At 36.4% G+C, this 23,355-nt stretch overlaps 1 protein-coding gene across 1 annotated transcript; it reads right to left on the bottom strand.

The window, feature by feature from the left end:
* On the bottom strand, positions 1-22,508 carry LOC110996123 (aldo-keto reductase family 1 member B1-like). The gene is made up of 7 exons (XM_022263656.2): positions 22,397-22,508; positions 8,591-8,733; positions 5,355-5,496; positions 2,359-2,553; positions 1,839-2,038; positions 894-1,049; positions 1-800 (listed from the first exon to the last, which is right to left on the bottom strand). The coding sequence occupies exons 1-7, from the start codon at positions 22,466-22,468 to the stop codon at positions 761-763; spliced, it is 948 nt and encodes a 315-aa protein (XP_022119348.2). The 5' UTR covers positions 22,469-22,508; the 3' UTR covers positions 1-760.
* Between the last annotated feature and the right edge of the window lie 847 nt (positions 22,509-23,355).

Genomic DNA, 23,355 nt, shown 5'->3' with positions numbered 1-23,355 from the left:
AACCATACTATATAGATTTATTTAAACAAGGTAGGTACGTAGGATTACAATTAAAATAGTTAAAATGACAAATATAAGACTGCAGTCGTTCACTAAATGCAAATCAACGTCACTAGAACTTGAAAAGTCACGTGGTCAGATGTGAATGTCAGGTTAACTTTTATTGTAGCGAACCAGACAGATTTCAAACTTAAAAAAAAAAAAAAAAAATACATCCAATAGTAAATAATCTATCCTCGAATCTACTTTAAAACTCATCCATCCCATTTCTTGCATTACGGATTTGTCGAGACTCGGGAGAGATTCCATTGTTAATAATAATAGTGCTAATAGAAACTCGAAATAAACACTTCAAAAATTCTAATTGTCAAATGTTCTATCCTACTTAACCATAGATAACATTACGTTTAGCTGAAATAGAAACGGATACAGGATAGAAAGTATAACATGTCCGTCTCCCGGTTCTAAGCTACCGCTGAACCAATTTTTAACCAAATCGGTTCAGGTGTTTTGAGTTATAAATTGTGTTTCTATCATGCGTTACAAAGCATCATTTTCTTGTTATAAGAAAAATTAAATAGCTATTAGGAAAAGGATATAATTGTGAAGAGCGGAAATTTGATAAATTATATACAGAATATAATTTGGGTGGAATTCAAAAGTGGCGGGCTGTCAAACTGACATCTCGTATTGACGTATACAAATGCTAAAGTCGTGCTAATGCGTTCGTTGTGGGAATAAGCTTCTATCTGTGGTGCAATTAAAATTCATCATGGAATGGGTAGTCCGGGTGGTGGGTGCTGAAAATAAACGTTAAAATATATAGCAACATATCGGATTTTAATATAAAAAAATTCATCATGACTGACATATATGTGTTCTCATATACTTACTCTCCCATAGTACACAGGCGCCCGTTACGTTCCAAGGTGGCGATCAGCTCAAGGTCTTCAGGCGATAGCTGGAAGTCGAAGACGTTGAAGTTCTGTTCAATACGGCTTTTCGTTACCGACTTTGGGATGACTATCATTTGACGGTCGATTGCGTATCTGTAATAATATTTTTAGTATAGGACACGAATTAACTCGTTACATTAAAAATGTATATATTTTAGTTTTTTTGGAATTCACTATTGAAGTTAGTCGTGATACTTCTTTTGGCGCGATGGAGAGAAATGATGAAGGCGCATTTTTACGATGCGCGCGCACACCAACATCTAAATTCGACATCGTAAAGTTAGATCTAGGTGGCATGGAAATCGATAACTATGTTCAAGTTGTAAATTATAGAATTTTTATATTTAGAAATCGTGTTTCGTAACAGTTCAATTAAAGAGTGTGAATAAATAAATATTATTTTGGTGTTTTTAAATCATTCATATTGACGGTGATAGTAATAATAATAAGTACTAATAATTTATTTAAATAAAATCTTTTTGATTAATTTTAATATTAAGTTATTTTTTTCCATACGCCAAAGAAGTATAACATAAGTACACACACTCTATTTTTTAAATGTATTTTATGTTATGTAACTGTTAAAAAACTGTTTTGCTGTATTTATCTAACCTTCTATTTGTAGTCTGATGCTAAACTTTTAAAGCAATTTTAATAACATTACTTCATTAAAAAAAAACATTTATAAAAGAATTTATGAAGAACTCTTGACATTTATTTCATTAAAATACAAATTTCACAGTCCACTGGCCAGTTGTACATTATTATTTTATTCCTGGCATTACCATGATATTATGGTTCTATTCCATGAAGAGGCCAACGAAGATACTTTTAACAGTCCCAGTTAAATAGATTTACCGAAAATAATTACGATTCACTGACCTTATCAAAATCTGTGGTACAGTCTTGTTGTATCTGTCAGCGATGGACTTCAATCGCTGGTCCTCCATGAGGGAGGGGTCTCCGGGTTTCGCCCAGGGTCTATCAGGGGACCCGAGAGGAGAGTACGCAGTTACTGCGATTCCATGGGACTTGCAATGGTCAAACATCTTTTGTTGGTTCAGGTACGGGTGGCATTCGATCTAAAATAAAACACATAGAATCGGTGAGCGTTTTAAAATCAAACCAGTTCTCAGTTTCTGTTCCATTAGTATGGAAAATAAGATATTTCTCTTCTCCTACGTAGTCTTCCTTCTGTGTTTGAAGGGTAATAGTCTTCTATTCACTGATATATGGATCGCAATTTGGGCGCCTACTAAAACGCAGCCTACATAACGACATAAAAACACGCTATAAAAACACTTTGCCTTTAAAAATTTATATTTAGTTTTTCTTTCAACATTGGTTTTCTCAATACCGAACGCCGTGGACGTCGAATAGAAACAATTTTAAACAAGCATACCTGTTGTACCGCGGGTTTGATTCTGGAAGCTTCCAAAACTCTGTCCAACTGCTTCTTATTAAAGTTGGAGACACCGATGCTCCTCACCAGGCCCTTGTCTACTAGAGTCTCCATGGCTTTATACGTGTCCACGTAATCGACACTCGAAGGAATCACTTTTTCATTCTTATCTGTTGGAAATTCGTCTGTCTCTTCCTGGAAAAGAAGAAATGTGGTATTTCAAAATTTGAACAGTAAGGCTTAATCATCAGCGTAGAATATATAAAAACCTTGGATTTGTACTGATACAGGCACAGGATTCACGAATATCACTATTGTGAGAGTCTTATAATATAAGACGTATTTTTCACCAACGTATCATATTATGATACGTTGGTGAAAAGCCATATGAAGTATAATTTATTATTTGGACTTTGTGAGATTAAGGGCTTGTTTCACAATGTCCGGATAGTTCCAAATAAGCTATTTATTACTTTACTAGCGACGTGCCCCGGCTTCGCACGGGTGCAATGCTGATACTAAATACCCTACAGAAAAACTGTGAACCTTGTATATAAAAATGTACACTATTTAGTACATTATTTTGATAAAACTCGTAGGGTTCAGCCTGCGTTTTCAATGTAAGCGGAAAAAATGTAATTATTTAGTACATCACATTAGAAACCTCAAAAATAACAGTACTTCTCCACTATTTAATGGATGTTATACATATAAACCTTCCTCTTGATTCACTCTATCTATTAAAATAAACCGCATCAAAATCCGTTGCGTAGTTTCAAAGATTCAAGCATACAAAGGGATATAGGGACCGAGAAAGCGACTTTGTTTTATACTAGTGTAGTGATTAGTAGAATAAACAGTATTTTTGAGTTTCACGACTGTCAGATAGCGTTATTCGTCATGAAACGCGAAGTATCTTATTTGGAAATTTTATTTTTCGAATAATTTATGTGTTGCATAGCTATTTGGTACTTTATCCATACATTGTGAAACAGGCCCGAAGGTAATGTTGGGTACATACAAATGTTTGAGGCACAAATATCCTAGGATGTACGATGTGTACCAGTATTACCCACTCATGTATTTGACCTTATTTTTGGGTTGTGGTTGTGGGCACTACGACTCCCATTTAGTATATGCGTTAAACGGTATTAAACTTCTTGTTATAAAAGAAAATTAAATTCTATTTTCCAGTCCTCATTAGGTTTCTTTGTGTGTTGTTTGTCATGTAAAAACTAATATTGATTCATTTAAACCAATTGAAATTGTAAGCACAGCCTTGGACTTAAAATATGTTGCATTGGTATCGTTCTAAAGTTATTTATTCATCACAGTATTAACACAATATATGGCTAAAGAAGACTAGTAAAAAATGTGATAAGTTTTGGTTAAGTCTAGTCAAGTCATATATTTTAATTAGGTCTATAGGTATATATGATTTTGTCCCATTCGGTGTCGAGACCCTTGGTCCGTGGGGTTCTAGCGCTAGGCTTTTTAGGGAATTATCAAATGATTGACATCACATGAGAACGAAGAGCTGGCAGCTACCTCGAACAAAGAATTAGTCTAGCTATTCAAAGGGGGAACGCTGCCAGTTTCTTCGGAACCTTGCCTAAAGGGACTCCTTTTTATAATATTATTTTATAATTAAATTTTAAGGATAGTTATTAGGTATATTTTTATGTATGTATTATGTTATTTGTTAGAAATAAAAATTTTTTGTTATCAGATCTAGTATAAAGGCGCATTTGAAAGTCAAAATTAAAAATATTATTACTAATTTTGTCCCTACAAAACGGTTAAAGCCAAGTACTTATTGTAATGGAACCTGTCTGGACCTGCAGTTATTACACAATTAAAATACGCATACTTATCCTCCGTACGAGTACCGAAATTTTTCTGCTTATAAGGTGCGTATTTAATTGCTTCAGTTTGAATGTTATGTTATATAAATATAAAGGATAGTGAATTATTTAGTTCGCGATCCTAAGGGCCTGTTTCACAATGTATGGATAAAGTAGCAAATAGCTATGCAACACATACATTATTCGAAAAATAAAATTTCCAAATAAGATACTTCGCGTTTCAAGACGAATAGCGCTATCTGACATTCGTGAAACGCAAAAATACTGTTTATCCTACAATAAGTAATAAATAGCTTATTTGGAACTTATCCGGACATTGTGAAACAGGCCCTTAGTCTTTTTGGCATTTTAAAAGAGCGCGGAATAGTAATTCTGCATATCAAAATTGTACTTAAAGAATTAATGAATGCTGAATGGTTGGAGGAGGCGATGGCAGCTGGTACCGGGAGCGACTCAAACGTCCATGCGTCTGACCTGACATCAGCGCAAGTAAGAAATGCTCTACAATACCTAATTTCTGAGCGCCTTGCTTATGTCATCAACTTATGGACCTGGTTAATTTCCAGATTGCTGGTAAATCACAAGATAATTCCAATCCCCACAGGTGATAAAGACTCTGTGGTAGCATATAGACTGGTGGCTATGTCATCGACTCCCACTAAAATATTCGAAGAAGCTCTGCACCAAAGCATTATGCGTTTAATATTTTAATGATAATGTATTGTTATATTATACAGTATTTCTGTAATAAATAAATTTAATGCAGTTTTGGTGCAAAACGACCAACCAGCAACCAATTCCACAAGTAAAGAGCCTACCAATTCTTAAAAAGCCGGTAACGCACTTGTGAACCCTTTGGCAATGTGTGTCTGTGCGGTATCACTTATCAGATGAGCCCCCAGGCCGTCTGCCGTGTTTGTTACATAAAAAAACTAAACATAAACTTAGCCCTAGTGATTATCGAACTTTTTTGTATACAATTTCGATCTAATCATTGCAATATCCATAGAGGCGAAGAATCTGAAGACGAAAAACTGGAAGATGCAGAGTCAGCTGGTGGAAGTAGAACTAGTTAGCAGCAGCAGTCCATAACGGGAAACTTTAGGAGGTGCTTATTATTCTCTGACATACCTTGAAAGCCTGCGGCCAGTGCATCAAGTAGAGATCCAAATACTCCAGTCCCAGGTTGGTAAGGGTCGTCTTCAGGGCTCCCTCCACGAGGTCAGGGCGATGGTAGGTGCACCACAGTTTTGAGGTAATGAATATATCCTCTCTGAAATTAAATATGTATTTTTTCTTTAATATCTTATAATATAATAGTGACCCGCCCCAGCGTCGCACGGGTGCAATGCTGATGATAAGCAGGTTATTATTATGTATTGTTATTTCCGTCGCTGGAAAGCTCCGATAATATACGCGTTCGATCGCTGCTAAATAAGCTGTAATGGGCTGTATAGATCTATATTAAATGAACAATGTATTCAAGGTATTTAATTGGTTAAGGATCAATGCTGTATTGGTTAAAATCGCTTCGAAAATTAGCCATTATTTGTCGTAAAAAATAAATGACAAAAAAAAGTTATTCTGGGTTATCCATAAGAGATAGACGTATACCATCAGGGACTTTTCTGTAGACCGTTTCAATGTGTACAATACTTAGTACATTATTTTCATAAAACTCGTAGGGTTCAGCCTGCGTTTGCAATGTAAGCGGAAAAAATGTAATTATTTACGACATCACATTAGAAACATAAAAAATACCAGTACTTCTCCACTATTTAATGGATGTTATTATACATATAAACCTTCCACTTGAAGCCCTCTATCTATTAAAAAACCGTCCGTTGCGTAGTTTCAAAGATTTAAGCATACAAAGGGAGATAGGGACAGAGAAAGCGACTTTGTTTTATACTATGTAGTGATAATATTTTTAAGTAACTTGATTTATTATTACACTGAGAGAACAAACATAAAGGGCCGAATAAAGCGACTCAATGCCTTGCTATGAAAACGAGGAAGACAAATAAAAAAAGGGGAAGTTGATATAGGAAGAGCAGCTGGCCCTATGTGGCTGTGTAGACACCAAGAAGAGTTCGAAGAGTTCTTAGAGGAGGCTTATGTATTAGGACGAGCTGTAAAACAAAAGATAACCTGCTTGTCGATGAATTATTAGTGTTCATATACTTTTCAAATTTCTATGTACTATAAGTATTTTACAGCGATAAAGACATTTATTATTATTTATTATAAATGTAAAGTTTTTTGGTGCTATAATAGTTTCCAAACACATTTTCAAACGTTCCCGTCAACTTTTGATGGGAGCTAACAATGTTTTGGTGTGTATAAAACGTCAGGTTAATCATTATAGTTTTACAAATCTTATCTTATCTATACTATATAATATTATAAAGAGGAAAGGTTTGATTTTTTGTTTGTTTGTATGAATTGAATAGGCTCCGAAACTACTTGACAGATTTGAAAAATTATTTCACTGTTGGAAAGCTACATCATTCCTGAGTGACATAGGCTATATTTCATTTTCAAAAAAAATAAATCATCCTTACTAAAATTACGATAACATTAACATTTGTTTATTATTTGATACAATTCTAACAGATGGCGCTGAGTTAAAGGTAGTTTAGTTTAGGTCCGTGTCGTGGTACCAACGTTTCACATAAGTTCTCCTACGGTTTCCCTTGATTAATTTACTACTATGTAATATAACAAAAACCTTAGCCACAGCAACGCTTGGCCGAGTCTGCTAGTCTTATTATATTATATAAATCTCCTGTCGCGATGTTTGTCCGCGATGGACTCCTAAAGTACTTAACCGATTTTATATTAAATTTGCACACCGTGAACAATCTGGTCCAACCTTAGAGATAGGATAGCTTAGATCTTTAATTATAGTCACCATATTAAAATTATAATACATTTTAAATATAGTTATTTCAAATTGTATACAACAAAGAAGTTAACGTACACTACGTTTCAATTAAAATCAATACTGAACTTATTATTAAGTTAGTTTATATCTGTTTTAGAATTGAATCGATATTTGACCCACTAACATAAACGTTTCTTCCGTACTTTTTACCCCATATTTATAGTTAACTAGCAGACTCGCCCAAGCGTCGCTGTGGCTAAGGTTTATATTATATTACATAGTAGTAAACTATTCAAGGGAAACGGTAGGAGAACTTATGTAAAACGTTGGTACTTTTAACACAGCTCCATCTGTTAAAATTGTATCAAATAATAAACAAATAGTTTGCAATAAAATAAAATTGCGTTTATAATTAAAGATCTAAGCTATCCTATCTCTTAAGTTGGACCAGACTACTCACGGTGTGCCAATATAATTTAAAATCGGTTAAGTAGTTTAGGACATCCATCACGGACAAACATCGTGACAGGAGATTTATATATATTAAGATGTCATTTGCACACCTATATATGGCGGATTGTGCGGTTTTTTTGTAATCTATGTAATAATTGTACCACTATTCGAGCAAATAAACGATTTGATTTGATTCATGCATGGACTGACTTTGATTTCTTTAGTTGGCTGCAGTGATTCGCAGCTTGTTGATATAAAGGCTGTTAATTAAAAATTTTAATCCTTATCTCAACTAATATATCAGGGTTTATGGCGTTTCATTGCCCTTCATAGCTCACGATAAAGATAACGATGTGATAACAATCGCCATTTTTAACCTTCACATTTTACGTGTAACATAATAGACTCCTAGTAACACAGTTTTTATAAAATTGTACAATTAACATTATTTATTTTTTTTCGCCCGTGGTCGTAGTCCTTCGTAGAAGTTTTTCATTAATTATATATTAGGTTCATTTATGTCTTTCGTAACAATTAACATTAATTAACTATACCACGACTTTTATTTCGATTCCACATTTGACATTAGCTAGTGTCATTTAGTAAAATAATGATACCATATATATAAGTGTAATATGTACACAAAAATTGATAAGCAATCGCGATTTATGCTTATTTAATATTGGTGTGCCAATTAAGGACTAAATTATTGATTTTTATTTAAATAAATACATAATTATTCAAAATAATTCTTAATTTATAAGTAATAGCTGCTTTATTTTATAAAAAAAAATATTTTTGTTACTGAAAAAAAATTATCCGTTCAGAAATATTTAAATTCCTGCTATACTTAGTTTCTATTAAAGTAGTAGTTGTTTTAATATACTACTGTAAACCAGAGTAATCGATCCGGAAATATTCCATTTCCGTATCGAAAATATGGCATTGAGAGTGTCCATGGGCCAGAAACAGATGAGCCTCCTGCCCGATACGAAGTACCTGGTACGTGTGTAACATCATTCCTTACCTCTTAATAGTCCCATCAGCAAATTTGGCTTTCAAAGCCTCCCCCACCTCCTTCTCATTTCCATATATGTGGGCGCAGTCAATGTGCTTGTAGCCGGTGTCAATCGCATCTTTGACAGCCTGTGTAACCTCACCAGGCTTTGACTGAAAATGATTTATTGCTTAGTACATAAGAAAGAAAGAAAGAAATAACTTTATTAGCCACAAAATACATTAATTGTTTCTATAAAGTAGAGTGCACTGGCCCCCACACTAGGATTCCCTGTGTTGTGGGCAGCCAGTCTCTTCCTTTTACATCTAGACGTTACTTAATTAATTAATTCTACTTAACAAATTTATACCTACACTATTTTTGTACGATTAGAATGTTTTCTGTGTTAGTATAGGACAGCTTGACAAGATATTTTTTGAGTTGTTTAGTGAAAGTATGAAGTGTGATTTTTGAAATGTTAGTGATAATTTTATTTTTAATAAGGTGGTTAAAGATGAAAGGACCTCGGAAGGAGAAAAAGCGTTGAGCGAAAAAAGTGCGATTTTTAGGTTGTAAATATAGTATAAAGTTGTTAAATAACTGGCACATTAATGTCAAAATATTAAAAACTCATTTTTTTTTTCAGATTAAACTTTAACATAGATCTGCCGAACTGATGGCTGTTCCATATTTTTATAACTGAAGATGCGACACAAACAAACAAACAAAAAATCATTTATTCATATAGGTAACATAATGTACACTTATGAACGTCAACAAAAAAATAAATATACATTAAATTAAATGATTCTAATTTTACATTTACTGCCAGTTCTCAAATAGAACGAAAGAGAAGAACTGGCAATAAACTCTTCGCCACTCTTTTTAATGTTCCATATGACATATTGAGTAATTAAGAATAAAAAAATAAATTAAAAACAAAGATTTGTCCTCTATCAGCAGGATGGTGGAATGCATGGTGAAATAGGAGCACGCACTTACAAACTCGTGGGAACAACACGCAAATACGTAGTATAAACAACTAATATCACCGCATACACGAATTCAAGTACGACCAATCAACACAAGAACGGGTGTTCACGAGTATGACGCATGGCAGCTCGAACAAGCAAGAATATTAATTTGTTTGTGTGTATGTAGGTGTACGTAGAATTTAAGATATTGTTTTAAAATAAGTCAGATTTGATTATTGCTTTGTGATTTCTGCTTCCTCTCAAAGTGGCGAAGACTCCAAGCCGTGATTGTGGTGGTGATTGAACTTGAACCTCTGATCCAACTTATAGGGCTCGTTAGTTCTCTAGTGCACACATCCGTACTTATTTATATATGTATTCTCAAACTCAAACTCAAAATATCTTTATTCATATAGGTAAACATGTACACTTATGAACGTCAAAAAAAAAACAAATTAAATTTACATTTACAACCAGTTCGCAAGACAAGGGCGTAGAGCGGGCAAGAAGAACTGGCAAGAAACTTTCCGCCACTCTTTTTAATCGCCAAGTTTTTAATACAAAGTGTTTGAACTGGAGCAAATCAATCCCAAGGATTAGGATCATTTAAGTATTCGTAGTAGTAGTCATATTTATAAAAGGCTTTATTAATTAATTTACTTTTAACTCGGGCTTTGAATGTATTTACTAATAGTTCTCTAATTTCGCTTGGAAATTTGTTGTAAAAACGAATACAATTTCCATAGTGGTTTATCTTCTGGAGCCTGGTTGGTCGTACGCTTAAATTAGTTCTGTTTCGAGTATTATACTGGTGAAAGTCACCATTTGTTTTAAAATCGTTTGTTTTAAATTCTCTATTAATATGTTAGTGTAGGTCTCACCCATTCATATATTTAGTTAACTAGTAACTAACGCAAAAATTAATTGATATATCGTTTGCAACTAAGATATTCAATAATAAGATTGATTGTCCGAACCTTCTTTCTAAATTTAAGATTCATGTAAACTCTCGATATTTTATATATTTCTCCAGGCATCCCGTTATTTCATTTGTCCCACCATTTCGCAGAACGCGTTTTGGTCAAAGCTCATCGATATCCAGATTAAGCATTCTGATAAACGAGCTAGGTCTGGATATCCATAGTTGCTCCCCTCACACTTATAATCGATTTTTGTTTAGTTTTTTGTAATTGTTTCGTTTGTTTTGTCTAATAATTGTTTTGATCGATATTTGTATTAGCTCTAAATGTATGTCATGTTTACCTTTAAGTACTTGTCACATTAAAAATTGTATTTTGTGTTTGTTTCAACCAATATAATATCAGTGGGCCGTTTGCAAGCTTTATCAATAAAAAAGTACTGGACTGATTTTAAAAATTCCTTCACCATTTGAAGCTACATTATCACTCATTAACACGTCGAATGCTTAAACAATGCATACAAAGTAATGGCCGGAAGTCTTTCTCGAACCTAATTCGCTGTTTTGCTGATGATTTTTTTTTCTCTGCTTTAAGTACCAAAAATTCTTGGTAATTTTATTGTGTATTTGTCTTATCTTGTATATATTTTTAGTTGTATTTTTTTAGATCCTATTTTTTTGCAAAACTTATGTTTGCACATATTGTCGTACATATTAGATAGATTTTATAAAATTATCAATTCATTTCGTAATATGTATGATATGTGTTAACCACCAGTTATATATAAAAAAGTGACTCATGAATGCCATTACAATAATGCAAAGTAATTGATAATTGTAATCTTTAAATTTAACATGAATATTTAAATTTGCAATTTTAATTATCGGTATAATATATTTGGTACCGTGGAGCAGTGTTGGCCAAGTGGCTTCAGCGTGCGACTCTCATACCTAAGGTCGTAGCTTCGATCCCGAGCTGTGCACTAATGGACTTTCTTTCTATGTGCGCATTTAACATTGGCTCGAACGGTGACTGAAAACATCGTGAGGAAACCGACATGTCTCAGACCCAAAAAGTCGACGACGTGTGTCAGGCACTGGAGGCTTTCCTAGCTGTATTGCGATATTTATTCGTAAATCTCAACATTAAAGTTGGCGCTCAATGAATAGGTTATCGCAATACAGTCAGGAAATGCGACATTTTTTTTTTTTTTTTTTTTATAGAACAGGGGGCAAACGGACAGGAGGCTCACCTGATGTTAAGTGATACCGCCGCCCATGGACACCCTCAATGCCAGAGGGCTCGCGAGTGCGTTGCCGGCCTTTTAAGAATTGGTACGCTCTTTTCTTGAAGGACCCTAAGTCGAATTGGTTCGGAAATACTTCAGTTGGCAGCTGGTTCCACAGAGTGGTGGTGCGCGGCAAAAACTGCCTGGAAAAACGCGCAGTTGTGGAACGGCGGACGTCGAGGTGATACGGGTGGAATTTCGTATTCTGCCTCGACGTCCGATGATGAAACTCAGCTGCAGGTATTAATCCGAACAACTCCTCTGAACACTCTCCATGGTAAATGCGGTAGAAGATGCAGAGAGACCCCACATCTCTACGCAACGCCAAAGGATCAAGCCGCTTGGAGAGATTTTGGTCGTCAACGATTCGAACCGCTCTTCGTTGAATACGGTCAAGTGGAAGAAGCTGGTACTGGGGAGCACCCGCCCAAAGGTGGGAACAGTACTCCATGTGGGGCCGAATTTGCGCTTTATATAGTTGCAAGCGGTGGCCCGGAGTGAAGTACCGTCTCGCCCTGCTGAGCACACCGAGCTTTTTGGAGGCTAATTTTGCCTTTCCCTCCAAGTGACCGCGAAACTGAACGTCGTTCGATATGTCAACGCCAAGTATTCCAATGCTGGCTGTGGCTTTAAGGAGAGTGTTTTCGAAAAGAGGAGTAGCGACAAAGGGTGTTTTTTTAGCGGAAAACGCGCAAACTTGTGTCTTTTTGGGGTTAAATTGGACTAGGTTTAGTCTGCCCCAGTCAGAGACTCCACGTAGTAGGGTTTCTACTTCAGACACAAGTTTGTTCCGGTACTCATCGACATCTGCCCGAGAAATACTTGCCCGGCCAGTGTAAAGAGTGTCCCCAGTGCTGTCATCCGCATAGCAGTGAATGTTGCTAAGTTGCAACATATCATTGATATGCAGAAGAAACAGGGTCGGGGATAAAACACAGCCTTGTGGGACCCCAGCGTTCACGGGTTTAAGGTCGGAACATGCTCCGTCGATGACGACCTTGATGCTCCGATCGGCCAGAAAGCTGGAGATCCAATCGCATAATTTCTCGGGAAGCCCATAGGCTGGAAGCTTCGAGAGCAGTGCTCTGTGCCACACCCGATCGAAGGCTTTCGCTATGTCCAAACTAACCGCTAGAGCCTCCCCCTTGGACTCAATTGCCTCCGCCCATCTATGCGTAAGGTATACAAGAAGGTCACCAGCCGAACGACCACGACGAAAGCCGTACTGAGAGTCACTTATCAGCTGGTGGCCCTCCAGATACTCCAGGAGCTGGCAATTAATAATGGATTCCATTAATTTGGAGAACAAGGAGGTTATCGCTATTGGGCGATAGTTGGACGGATCGGAGCGATCGCCTTTTTTAGGGATCGGATGTATCGATGCGATCTTCCAGCACTCCGGGACAGTGCCAAGCGAGTACAGGTACCGGAAAAGGCGCGTTAAGACCGGAGCCAACTCAGGAGCACAAGTACGCAGCACAATTGGAGGAATACCATCCGGCCGGCTCGACTTATGTATGTCCAAGGAAGATAATGCTTTACGGACAGCACGTTGCCGGAAAGTAACTTCCGGCATCGAAGAATCACACCGTGAAATGCTCGGTGGTGATCTCCCTCGGTCATCCAAAGTCGAGTTGGACGCGAAGAGACAGCCTAAAAGGTCGGCCTTCTCCTTCGCAGTGTGGGCCAGCGAGTCATCCTCCCTGTGCAATGGTGGAATGGAGGGCTGACAAAAATTCCCTTGGACAGCTTTGGCTAGAGACCAGAAGGCTCGAGTCCTCGAAGGGAGTTGGGCCAATCTCTCGCCAAATCTGGCAATGTGCTCTGACTTTGCTTTAGTGATTTCCCGTTTGAAGGACCTGGAGGCTGAGTTATATGCTTTTTTGAGTTCGCTGGTATTAGCATCACGAGATTTCGCCGCTTCTGCCCATGCCTTAAAGCATTCTCGCTTTCGACGCGAGGCTGTCTTGCAAGAACGCTTAAACCAGGGCTGAGACTTGCCACCGATCGGCACCGCAGAAAAAGGAATAAAGAGTTCCATTCCCTGCAGAACCACTTCGGCGACAGAGGCAGCGACGGAATCTGGAGCTTCAGACGAAAAGCAAATAGGCCCCCAAGGGTAGGACGCAAAGAAAGACCGCATCCCGTCCCAATCTGCTGACTTGTAGTGCCAAATACGGCGAAAACCCAAAAAGCGCGACCGCGAAGGGCGCGTAGATGGCACAGTACTCCGGACCACACAATGATCCGATGAACCCAATGGCGGGTCAACGGAGACTTGATAGTTCTCCGGATGCGAAGTCAGCAGAAGGTCCAACAAAGAGGGTTTATGACCGTCCACATCTGGTATTCGCGTAATCGCAGGGACCATTTGTGTCAGGTCGTAGGCTAAAGCAAAGTCGTGAAAGGATCTTCCCGCGTGATCGGTGGTTTCAGAGCCGAGCCAATCGGCATGGTGGGCGTTAAAATCGCCAAGTATCACGATTTCGGCGGTAGGAACCCTTTCAAGCAGGGAATCTGTAGCCATTTGGATGTGCTCGATGAGTCGGTCAGTTTCGTCATTTCCGCTATGGGACCTATACAGGCACGCATAGAATCGCGGATGGTCATCGCAGTCTATGCGGAGCCAGAGGTTAGATAGGTCCCTTCCTTCAAGCGTCCCAAGGCGACGAGAACAGATATCCTCTCTGACGTACACGCAAACTCCCGCCCGCGGCACAAATGAATGTTCCAATTTGTACCCCGGGTAGGAGAGGTAAGAAGTATCAGCCGGGGAGGATATCTGAGTCTCAGTGAGGAAGAATAAGGCCGGCTTCGCAGATTCAAGGTGAAAGTGAACCGCGCTTAGGTTTGAGTTGAGCCCCCTAACATTGGTGAAGTCCACTGTGAGCGTGGAAGGGGTTGCCTTCGGCGAATTCTTCCGTTTGCCCCGAGATCGAAACCTAAAACTAGAACTGGATGTTTTGTTTAGAGCGCAGTTTTTGCCCACCCCAGAATACGAAGGGCAGCCTGTGCATCCACCACCGGATACTGATTGTTCCGATGATGGACGCCCAGAGGGGGATTCTCCACGTGTGGTACCCCCCTGGGGTAATCTTTCTTTAAACTGCACCGTCATACTCTGGGGAAGTGGGAGGGGATGGGCTCCGGGAGTCTCACTCACCGAACGAAACGCGAGTACAATAAGATAAACCTATTGCATCACTTCACGCCGGTTTTCTGTGAGACAGTGGTACTGCCCCGGTCGTGCCTGCCCATTTGGCTGAAGCCCGAAAGCAACAGCATGGCACTCCAGGAAGGGGGTTGACTGATTGCACTGGTGAAATAACCTCTTTCACAGGTTATTTCACCAGTGGGCGATGGGGTCGTCAGGTCCCTACGCCTACATGAACCAAATTACCAATATTTTTTAAAATTTGATATCGTTTTCTAATTACTTTAATTATTATCACTATGTAAATCAAATCAAATATTCATATACAGGTAAACATGTACACTTATGAACGTCAAGAATCGGTATCAATCGGTTTATTTTATTTTTATTTTTATTTATTTGGTGCACAAAACACATTATAATCTTTACAAAAATAAACTTAAAACTAATAGTTATGAACAGGATTCTAATGTAAAACCATGTGCACACTGCAAAATTAATGTTACATCAATAAAAGGCTCATAACTAACAAAGGTAACATAGTAAAAAAAAAACAATAATAATAATAATAATAAGTTCCTCGACACCAATTTAACGTAACGTTAACCAGGACCACAAGGGTCAGCACTTAACCTACGATGGAGGATGTCTTTAACGACACTAATGAATTTATTGATGTTGCGACAGAATATGTCCACAAGTAAGTGGTTGCTCTTTGCCATCTCGTTATATTGACGAGCCATCCTGGTCAAAGGGTTGTAAAAAGAGATGTTATTCTTATAAGTTTGAAGGGAAAATAAATTGACTTCGTTAGCTCTACGGGCACTAAATCTAATGTTAAGGCTAATGTGAGCTAGTAGTTCGGGAGAGTCTATAATGGAGTGGGTGATTTTGTAAAGGTAAACTAAGTCGAAGACTATGCGTCTGGATTCTAATGGTTGAACTTTAAATTTCAGGAGTCTATCGCAATAATTTAAGTTAGACCGGCCAGGTTTTATACGATAACATAAAATTCTGAGAAATTTCCTCTGAATTCGTTCAATATCGTCAATGTGCACCTTATAATTCGGCGACCATATAGGACTACCGTATTCTAATATACTTCTTACGAGGCTGAAGTATAAGTACAAGGTGCTACGAGGATTTTTAAAACCTTTTGTGGATCTAAGAATAAAACCCAGTAGATGGTTTGCTTTAGACGTGATGTGACTATAGTGGGCACGGAATGAAAGCTTGTCATCGAACAGGATACCTAGGTCTTTTGCAACATCTGATCTGTTAACTAATTGACCATCTATGACGTAGTTCCATACGATTTTGTTTCGTTTATTAGTAAACGATATGACAAAACACTTGTCTATATTTAAATACATGTAGTTCGTCTTGCACCATTGTGATACGGTATTGATATCACGCTGTAATGTTAAGCAGTCATCTAAATTAGTAATAGAAGTAAATATTTTTAAGTCATCTGCATATAAGAGACAATTGCAGGACAGTTGTTGAATAAGGTCATTAATAAAAACTACGAAGAATAATGGCCCTAAGTGGGAACCCTGAGGTACTCCCGATGTAACTGCGATAGGTGCAGAGATGAAGCCCTTTAACGCAACCAACTGAGTTCTAGAGTCTAGGTATGAGCAGATCCATCTATATAAACTGCCGTGGATACCATGTGACGCTAACTTATGACAGAGCAGATGGTGATTTACTTTGTCAAAAGCCTTAGAGAAGTCAGTGTAAACAGAGTCAACTTGGCCACCTGTGGCAAACACTTGACAGAGATAGTTTTTGTATTCCAGAAGGTTAGTGACCGTAGACCTGTTTCTAACAAAACCATGTTGCTTGTCTGAAAGAACAGGCTTAAAATGACTGAACAGATGAGTATACATCACTGACTCAAATAATTTAGCAGCGCAAGATAAAATACTTATCGGTCTATAGTTTTTACAATTGGACTTATCACCACTTTTATAAATAGGTATTATGTGGGCAGTTTTCCAGCGCTTAGGAAACACACCACTAGTTAACGATTTATTAAAGAGAACACATAATGGAATGGACAACTCCTTTCCGCAACTTTTTATGAAAATAGGAGGCAGAAGGTCAGGACCCGCCCCTTTGTTAATATCCAAACTATCTATTTTACGTTTGATATCTGTTACCGTAATAGAAAAGCCAGATAATATATTAAAATACGTGTTATTTACAGCACCAGATTGGTCAGTGTATATAGTTTTATTAGTTTTATCGTCAAAAACTGACCCAAAGTATCGCGAAAAAAGGTCACATATCCCCTGACCGTCTGTCTCAGAAGTATTTTCAAGTGTCATGGTGTGAGGCACTGAAATATGGCCTTTACGACTATTCACAAATCTCCAAAATGATTTTATGTCCTTGACCAACGAGTCCTCGATGGATGCGATATACTTGTCATAACAAATCTTGGTAAGAAATTTGCATCTCTCCCTCAGCAAAGAGAAAACGTCGTAATCGCGGGGATTCCCAAACCTCTTAAACCGTTTATGATATAAGTTTTTTTCTTTATTACATTTAATTAAGGATTTGCTGTACCAGACTGGATAAGATGAGAATTTGCTACAACAACTTGGTGTATTTCTTGATATTATTTCAAATAAAAGCTCATAAAAAGCTTCGGTGCACTCATCAATACAAGGGGACGATAAGATTTCGGACCAGTTCACAGACTGGAGTTCAGATTTAATGTTTTCAAAATTACATTTAGCAAAATTAAGCCGTTTAATGTTAGCGCGTTGAAGCCCTTTAGAAATCTGAATCGGAGAAAGAGTAATCAAAATTGCGGGATGATTTTTATCTAACAAACTTAATGCAAGTGTTTCATTGACACTTATACAATCTATATTAGAAAGCACCAAATCCAACAAGCGAGCGTTTGCATTTGTGATAAAGTTATGCTGTTTTAGATTACACAGTGACATTAATTCATTTAGTAGAAGGAGCTTCTTACTCGGGTTAGGGGAAATTGACAGAGAGGGATTAATCGAATCAGAGTAATCAGGTGTGTTAAAATCACCAATTAATAAGAAATTATCCAAAGGGAAACGATTAAGAAGTAAATTTTGGCAATGGCTATAAAAGAGTTCAAGCTTGTTAATTCTAATATCAGGAGGCAAATAGCAAACACATAAATTTATGCGAGAAGTGTCACGTGCTTCAGGAATAAGAGTAACCCAGACATCCTCCATATCACTATCCCACGATGCTTGACGGATGACCTGGTATTTTTTATGGACGGCGAGTAAAACTCCACCTCCCTCGGTTTTAGCACTGGAGGAATCCGCACGATCTCGTCTGAAGAGATTGTAACGGGCGTCAACAACTTCGCCATCGAAAACACTCATATTTAAGTTCGTTTCCGTCAAGCATATAATATCGAAGTTAGAATTTAACAGATTTAAAGAAAATTGAGTTAACTTGCTACGAATTCTGTTTACATTTTGATAAAATATATTAATCATTGTGGAAATAACGTGTGATTCAGTATATAAAAACAAAAATTGATCAAGTAACTTACTAAGCAATGATAAACAAACAAATTAGTAGTAGTAATAACAATTAAGACAATTTAGTGAAGGAATCATGACTTTTAATTAGAATGGCCGGGCTTGATTCATCCTTACGAACATAAATTTGGCCATATCGCACCCAAACAAACCTGTAGTTCTTGTCAGTAGAAAATTTACGTGCCGCATGGTGTAACTCTTTAGCTTCAGGAGACAAATGTTCAGACAAGTATATCCTGCTCAACGACGAGCCGCCAATACCAATATCGGTAGTAGATAGTTTGGTGTCAGGGTGGGACTTATTGAAGCGAGTCAACGCAGACAAGAGTGTATCACGCTGACGCTGCGTTGAGAGGGTAACTAGTATGTTTCGCGGCCTTTTGGAGTTTGAGTCCATCTTAGCTACACGACGACATGCTTTAACATCACTCTCAGATACCACAACATTTAAACACTCACAGAGTTTTTTGAATAACTCCATCAGATTCTCAGTCTTGCTTTCGGGTACCTCGTGAATCTCGAGGTTTAAGTCACGTGAAATCTTTTCAACTGTAAATAAACGACTCTGGAGTTTTGATAACGTGTTTTGAGATTTCGTAAGTTCAGTCTCGAGTACCCTGATTCGATTGTCTTTGTCTGCAATATTTGACTTCAAATCATTTTGTTCTAAGATGATAAAATCCGTTGTCGTCGTGAAGTCAGCCTTTACCAACTCAACAGCTCGGCTAACCTCGTCGGTCACCATGTCCTTCAAGTCCTTTCTAAGCGCGGACCGTAGATTTAGCATAAACGATGAGTCAGGGGACAGTTTCAAGTCTATAAGTTTGCTAATACTGTCCAACGTAACCGGCTGCTTAGAAAAGTCAGCGCCTGCAGAAGTTTTCGTAGCAAAATCACACTCCGGCTCTTTACACGTCGTTATATATGAGGAGGCGCTTGGTGATTGGTTATTGCGACCCCGCCGGACAGGAGTATTATCGTCATTGTTTTTACGCCGAGTTACATTCTGACACAGAGGACAATTAAGTGATGCCAATTGCTCAGCACTGAGCTGCTTAGTCGACCCGGCAGCAACATCAAGGCATTCATAACAAAACTTGCGTTTGCAATTATTACACTTTAAAAAATGATCGACATTTAATGCGTTATTACAGCCATGGCACTTCATAGCTTGATTAGATTCACTATTATTCACTTCACTGATTTTACGTATTCTGAATTACTTCAAATTTGACTTATAAAAGCTAACACTATTGTTAAAAATTGAATAATAACACTTATAACACGGCTAATAATACTTTTAACACGGCTATGGACTACCTTCCACAATTGAATGAATGAATGAATGTTCTAGTTTGAATTGCTGCCCTAAATTACTTATCCTTGATATTAATACACGTGTATTACACAAAAATAATAAAATCAGGAAAAATCACAGTTAACTACATGTATTGCAGTAGTATTATATTCTATAAAATGATTTATTCATAGGTTAAGAATATTGTAAATACATTTAAATATATAATTTGGCGATGAAATTAAATAATATCATTATCGGTAAAAAACACGTTTTTAAAACCTTGGATGTTTTAATTTAAGCTCTTGATAACTTATTTCTTCTAATAACTATGAGATCCGGCTGCAAGATTAGTGCGCTCATATTTGCTAAAAAACATTTTTTTATGTATATTTATAATTAGGAGAATATATATCTACCAAGTTGCATAACAGAATTTGGCCGCTAGTAATTTTGAATTGATTTTTGGGAAAACATTTCGTTCACTTGTGATATAAATAAAATATCGTCTACATAAAGTAAAAAAAAATCAATAATACGACAAAAGTAAAAAAAAAATCCCAAAAATGTGGCAACAAATCTTTTCAACAAGGCTTTCGCCTTCTACGATTGTATAAAATTTCTTTGTATACGGTTTTTCTCAAAAAAAAAGTAAAAAAATAATATTAAATTAGTAAGTAGTGTAAAAGGTATTTAATACATTGAAAGTTTTATTATAACGCATTATCAAACTCAAACTCAAAATATCTTTATTCATATAGGTAAACATGTACACTTATGAACGTCAAAAAAAAACAAATTAAATTTACATTTACAACCAGTTAATATATCAATATCAATATCTAGTTAAAGTTTATAATTAAATAAATCGATATTTTTTTATTTAAAAAGTTGACTGCCAACTTCGGGGTGTCGGATTTTTGTGACGGTGCGCGGGTGCATTGACGCTAACCAAATTAATAATTAATACAGGTGGCGTTTGGGTGCAAATTTACTTGACATTGAATGGAATTGACTGTTAATTGAATTGGAAATAAAACTGATTAACAACGGAATTTTTAACTTGTGATTCAGTAGTTGTAAATTTCTACTAAATAAATCCTTTGTGCGTCAATAATGTAACAAATATTAACGCAATTAAAAAAAATCAGTGGCGAATTTAATAAAATCTTTGTTTTTAATTTATTTTATTATTCTTTATTTATTTATTTAGTACTCCTACAGCTAATATAAATTATATATAATTACAAACAAATACACTGAGAATATAGCCAAAGATGGAATACATGATACATTTTACGACAAAAAGATTTACAAAAAGTAACAAACAAACAAAAAGTATTTAATACATTTGACTAATTGTGATTTAATTTATTTAACTAAGCCTGATTTGGTTGTGTTGTGTGATGGTGTAAAAGTGTGGGTATGTACGTGATAGTGTGTATGTGGGGTGTGCTCATGATGTGTGTGATTTTGTGCTATGGATATTCTTAATACACTTTTTAACCACATTCCGCGATAACCTAAACAAGTCAAGGCCTCCGCCTGGACATACAATGACCACTATTTATTACTCAAGATGTACCTAATGTATATATATGTCATATGGAACATGATGTAATGCAGCTCCTTACAAACGTTGTGTAAAAGAAAAAGATTGCCGATTACAAAGAGTGCCGGAGAGTTTATTGCCAGTTCTTTCTTCCGATCCACGCCCTTGATTTGAAAACTGGCAGTAAATATATTACAAGCATTTAATGTATATTTTTGTTTTTGACGTACATAAGTGTACATTATGTTACCTACATGAATAAATGATTTTTAATTGAAACACAATTCAAAACTTATAAAAAAACAATTAATAAATATAATTTTCTACCGCTAAGTCAACACCGAATTTAAAATGATTGCATTCATTACAAAACACATTATCTCGGAGCAAGGGAGTGGTAAATCTCCCCTAAGTATTTGCTCAAGGTTTGGCCGGATTGGCGTCTCCCGCCGGGTTGGGGCGATAAATACAAGTGGCGAGTTGACATCCTAAACATTTCTCGGTCTAATAATGTTTTAAATTACAGGTCTTTTGGCTCATGAATCACATTTTACGCATACTAACATACAAGAAATGAATAAATTAATGTTTATTGTAAATACAATTCTAATACTCATGATAATATCATCTTATAAATAATTTTATAACTAACCTTTAAAATGTAATAATTAAAAAATATTATTAAAATCCCTAATTATAATTCCGTGCAAAGTTGTCTTTTATGTCTACTATAAATTCTTGTTTATATTTGCGAAGCTAGTTATCCTTTTAGAAAAAAAAATTCGTTCTTGTGGCAGTATACTTTTAACGCCGGCAGCTTTTTCTCGCTATATTGATTCCAGCCCTGGGATCACCGGTACTATCTGCACTTCAAGCCTAGAGTCTCTACTCCAAAAGAAACAAATCCAAAGTTGGAGGAAATTTGCCCAAGCCTGTGATACTGCCACACGGACCAAACATTTTTTTTTTTACTAATATTTAATTATTTTAAGTATTACTATTAAGAAAATTGTAAACAGTATATATGATTGTTGTGATTACTTGTATTTAATATGTACATAAATGAATTTGTCATGTTTATTAAAATTATATAATAACAAAATTACCTTCCAAGTACCCAAACCGATGATTGGGCAAGTATGTCCGTTGTTAAACACAACAAGTGGTACTTTCGCCATCGCAAACAATATTTGATCTTTACTCTTTGACTTTTCAATTGATACTACACTGAAAATGTCGTGTGGAGTATTTTTAACGTAACTAGAACGTAAGGGCGCGGCTACAACGGCTTGCGATTAATTAATCGTAAAATAATGATGCGCTTTTTATTTCCGATAAATTTAAATATATTTCTATCATCTCACTTATTCCATTATTATGGTGGTACATTCTAAAGTTCGCATATTGGGTTTGCGCCCTTTTTTCGCAAAAGCTTCCTTTAAATCCCACACATGGTTGTACTTTGCCTCTCTTTCACATGTACCTGCTGTTTCAGAGTCAATTCACCAATTAAATTATCTTTCTCTTTTGCCATTTTTTCCAAATTTAGTAGAAGATCGTTACGTAAATGTATTCCAAAAAGTCTCAAATATCTGTTGAAACGCTTGTGGCGTATAAAAACGGATGTAACACGAAAAAGAAATCATAATTAATATTTTTTTTGTTAATAATTAAAACGATAATTTGTATGGTAATCAATTTAAAAAGCCTGAATTGCGATACTAATTCGTTGAGGATAGCACTAGCTCTGGGGTTACCGTTGCTATCCAGTCAACTTAAAATCCCAACAATTTTTATAACAATAATAATAATTAATTTATTGCAAGAATATGGTACAAAAATGTTAAGGTGGTACAATCTTAAATCGTTGGTATATTCTGCCACGCACAATGACGCGCAAATTTATCTTAATAAACATTTTAAATATAGTTGTAGTTAATTCTAATATACTTAATAATTAACCTAAAATTTGATAATTAAAATATCTTGCTTATAATATTTGCAGGCATCGGCTTGCAATCTAAACAGACGATGGCCACAAACATTCTGAATGTCCAAAGAGGTT

This window comes from Pieris rapae, chromosome 24, assembly GCF_905147795.1.
Source record: "Pieris rapae chromosome 24, ilPieRapa1.1, whole genome shotgun sequence".
Lineage (NCBI taxonomy): Eukaryota > Metazoa > Arthropoda > Insecta > Lepidoptera > Pieridae > Pieris > Pieris rapae.
The sequence above is the reverse complement of the archived record's forward strand: the minus strand, read 5'-3'. Positions and strand labels throughout refer to the sequence as shown.

Bases quoted from the DNA above. Each gene is read 5' to 3' on its own strand.
- LOC110996123 (XM_022263656.2), bottom strand. From the start codon at position 22,468: ATGGCGAAAGTACCACTTGTTGTGTTTAACAACGGACATACTTGCCCA. The intron at 8,734-22,396 runs GTAATTTTGTTA...AATCATTTTCAG, and splicing joins TCGGTTTGGGTACTTGGAAG to TCAAAGCCTGGTGAGGTTAC. The intron at 1,050-1,838 runs GTCAGTGAATCG...ATATTATTACAG, and splicing joins GTACCACAGATTTTGATAAG to ATACGCAATCGACCGTCAAA.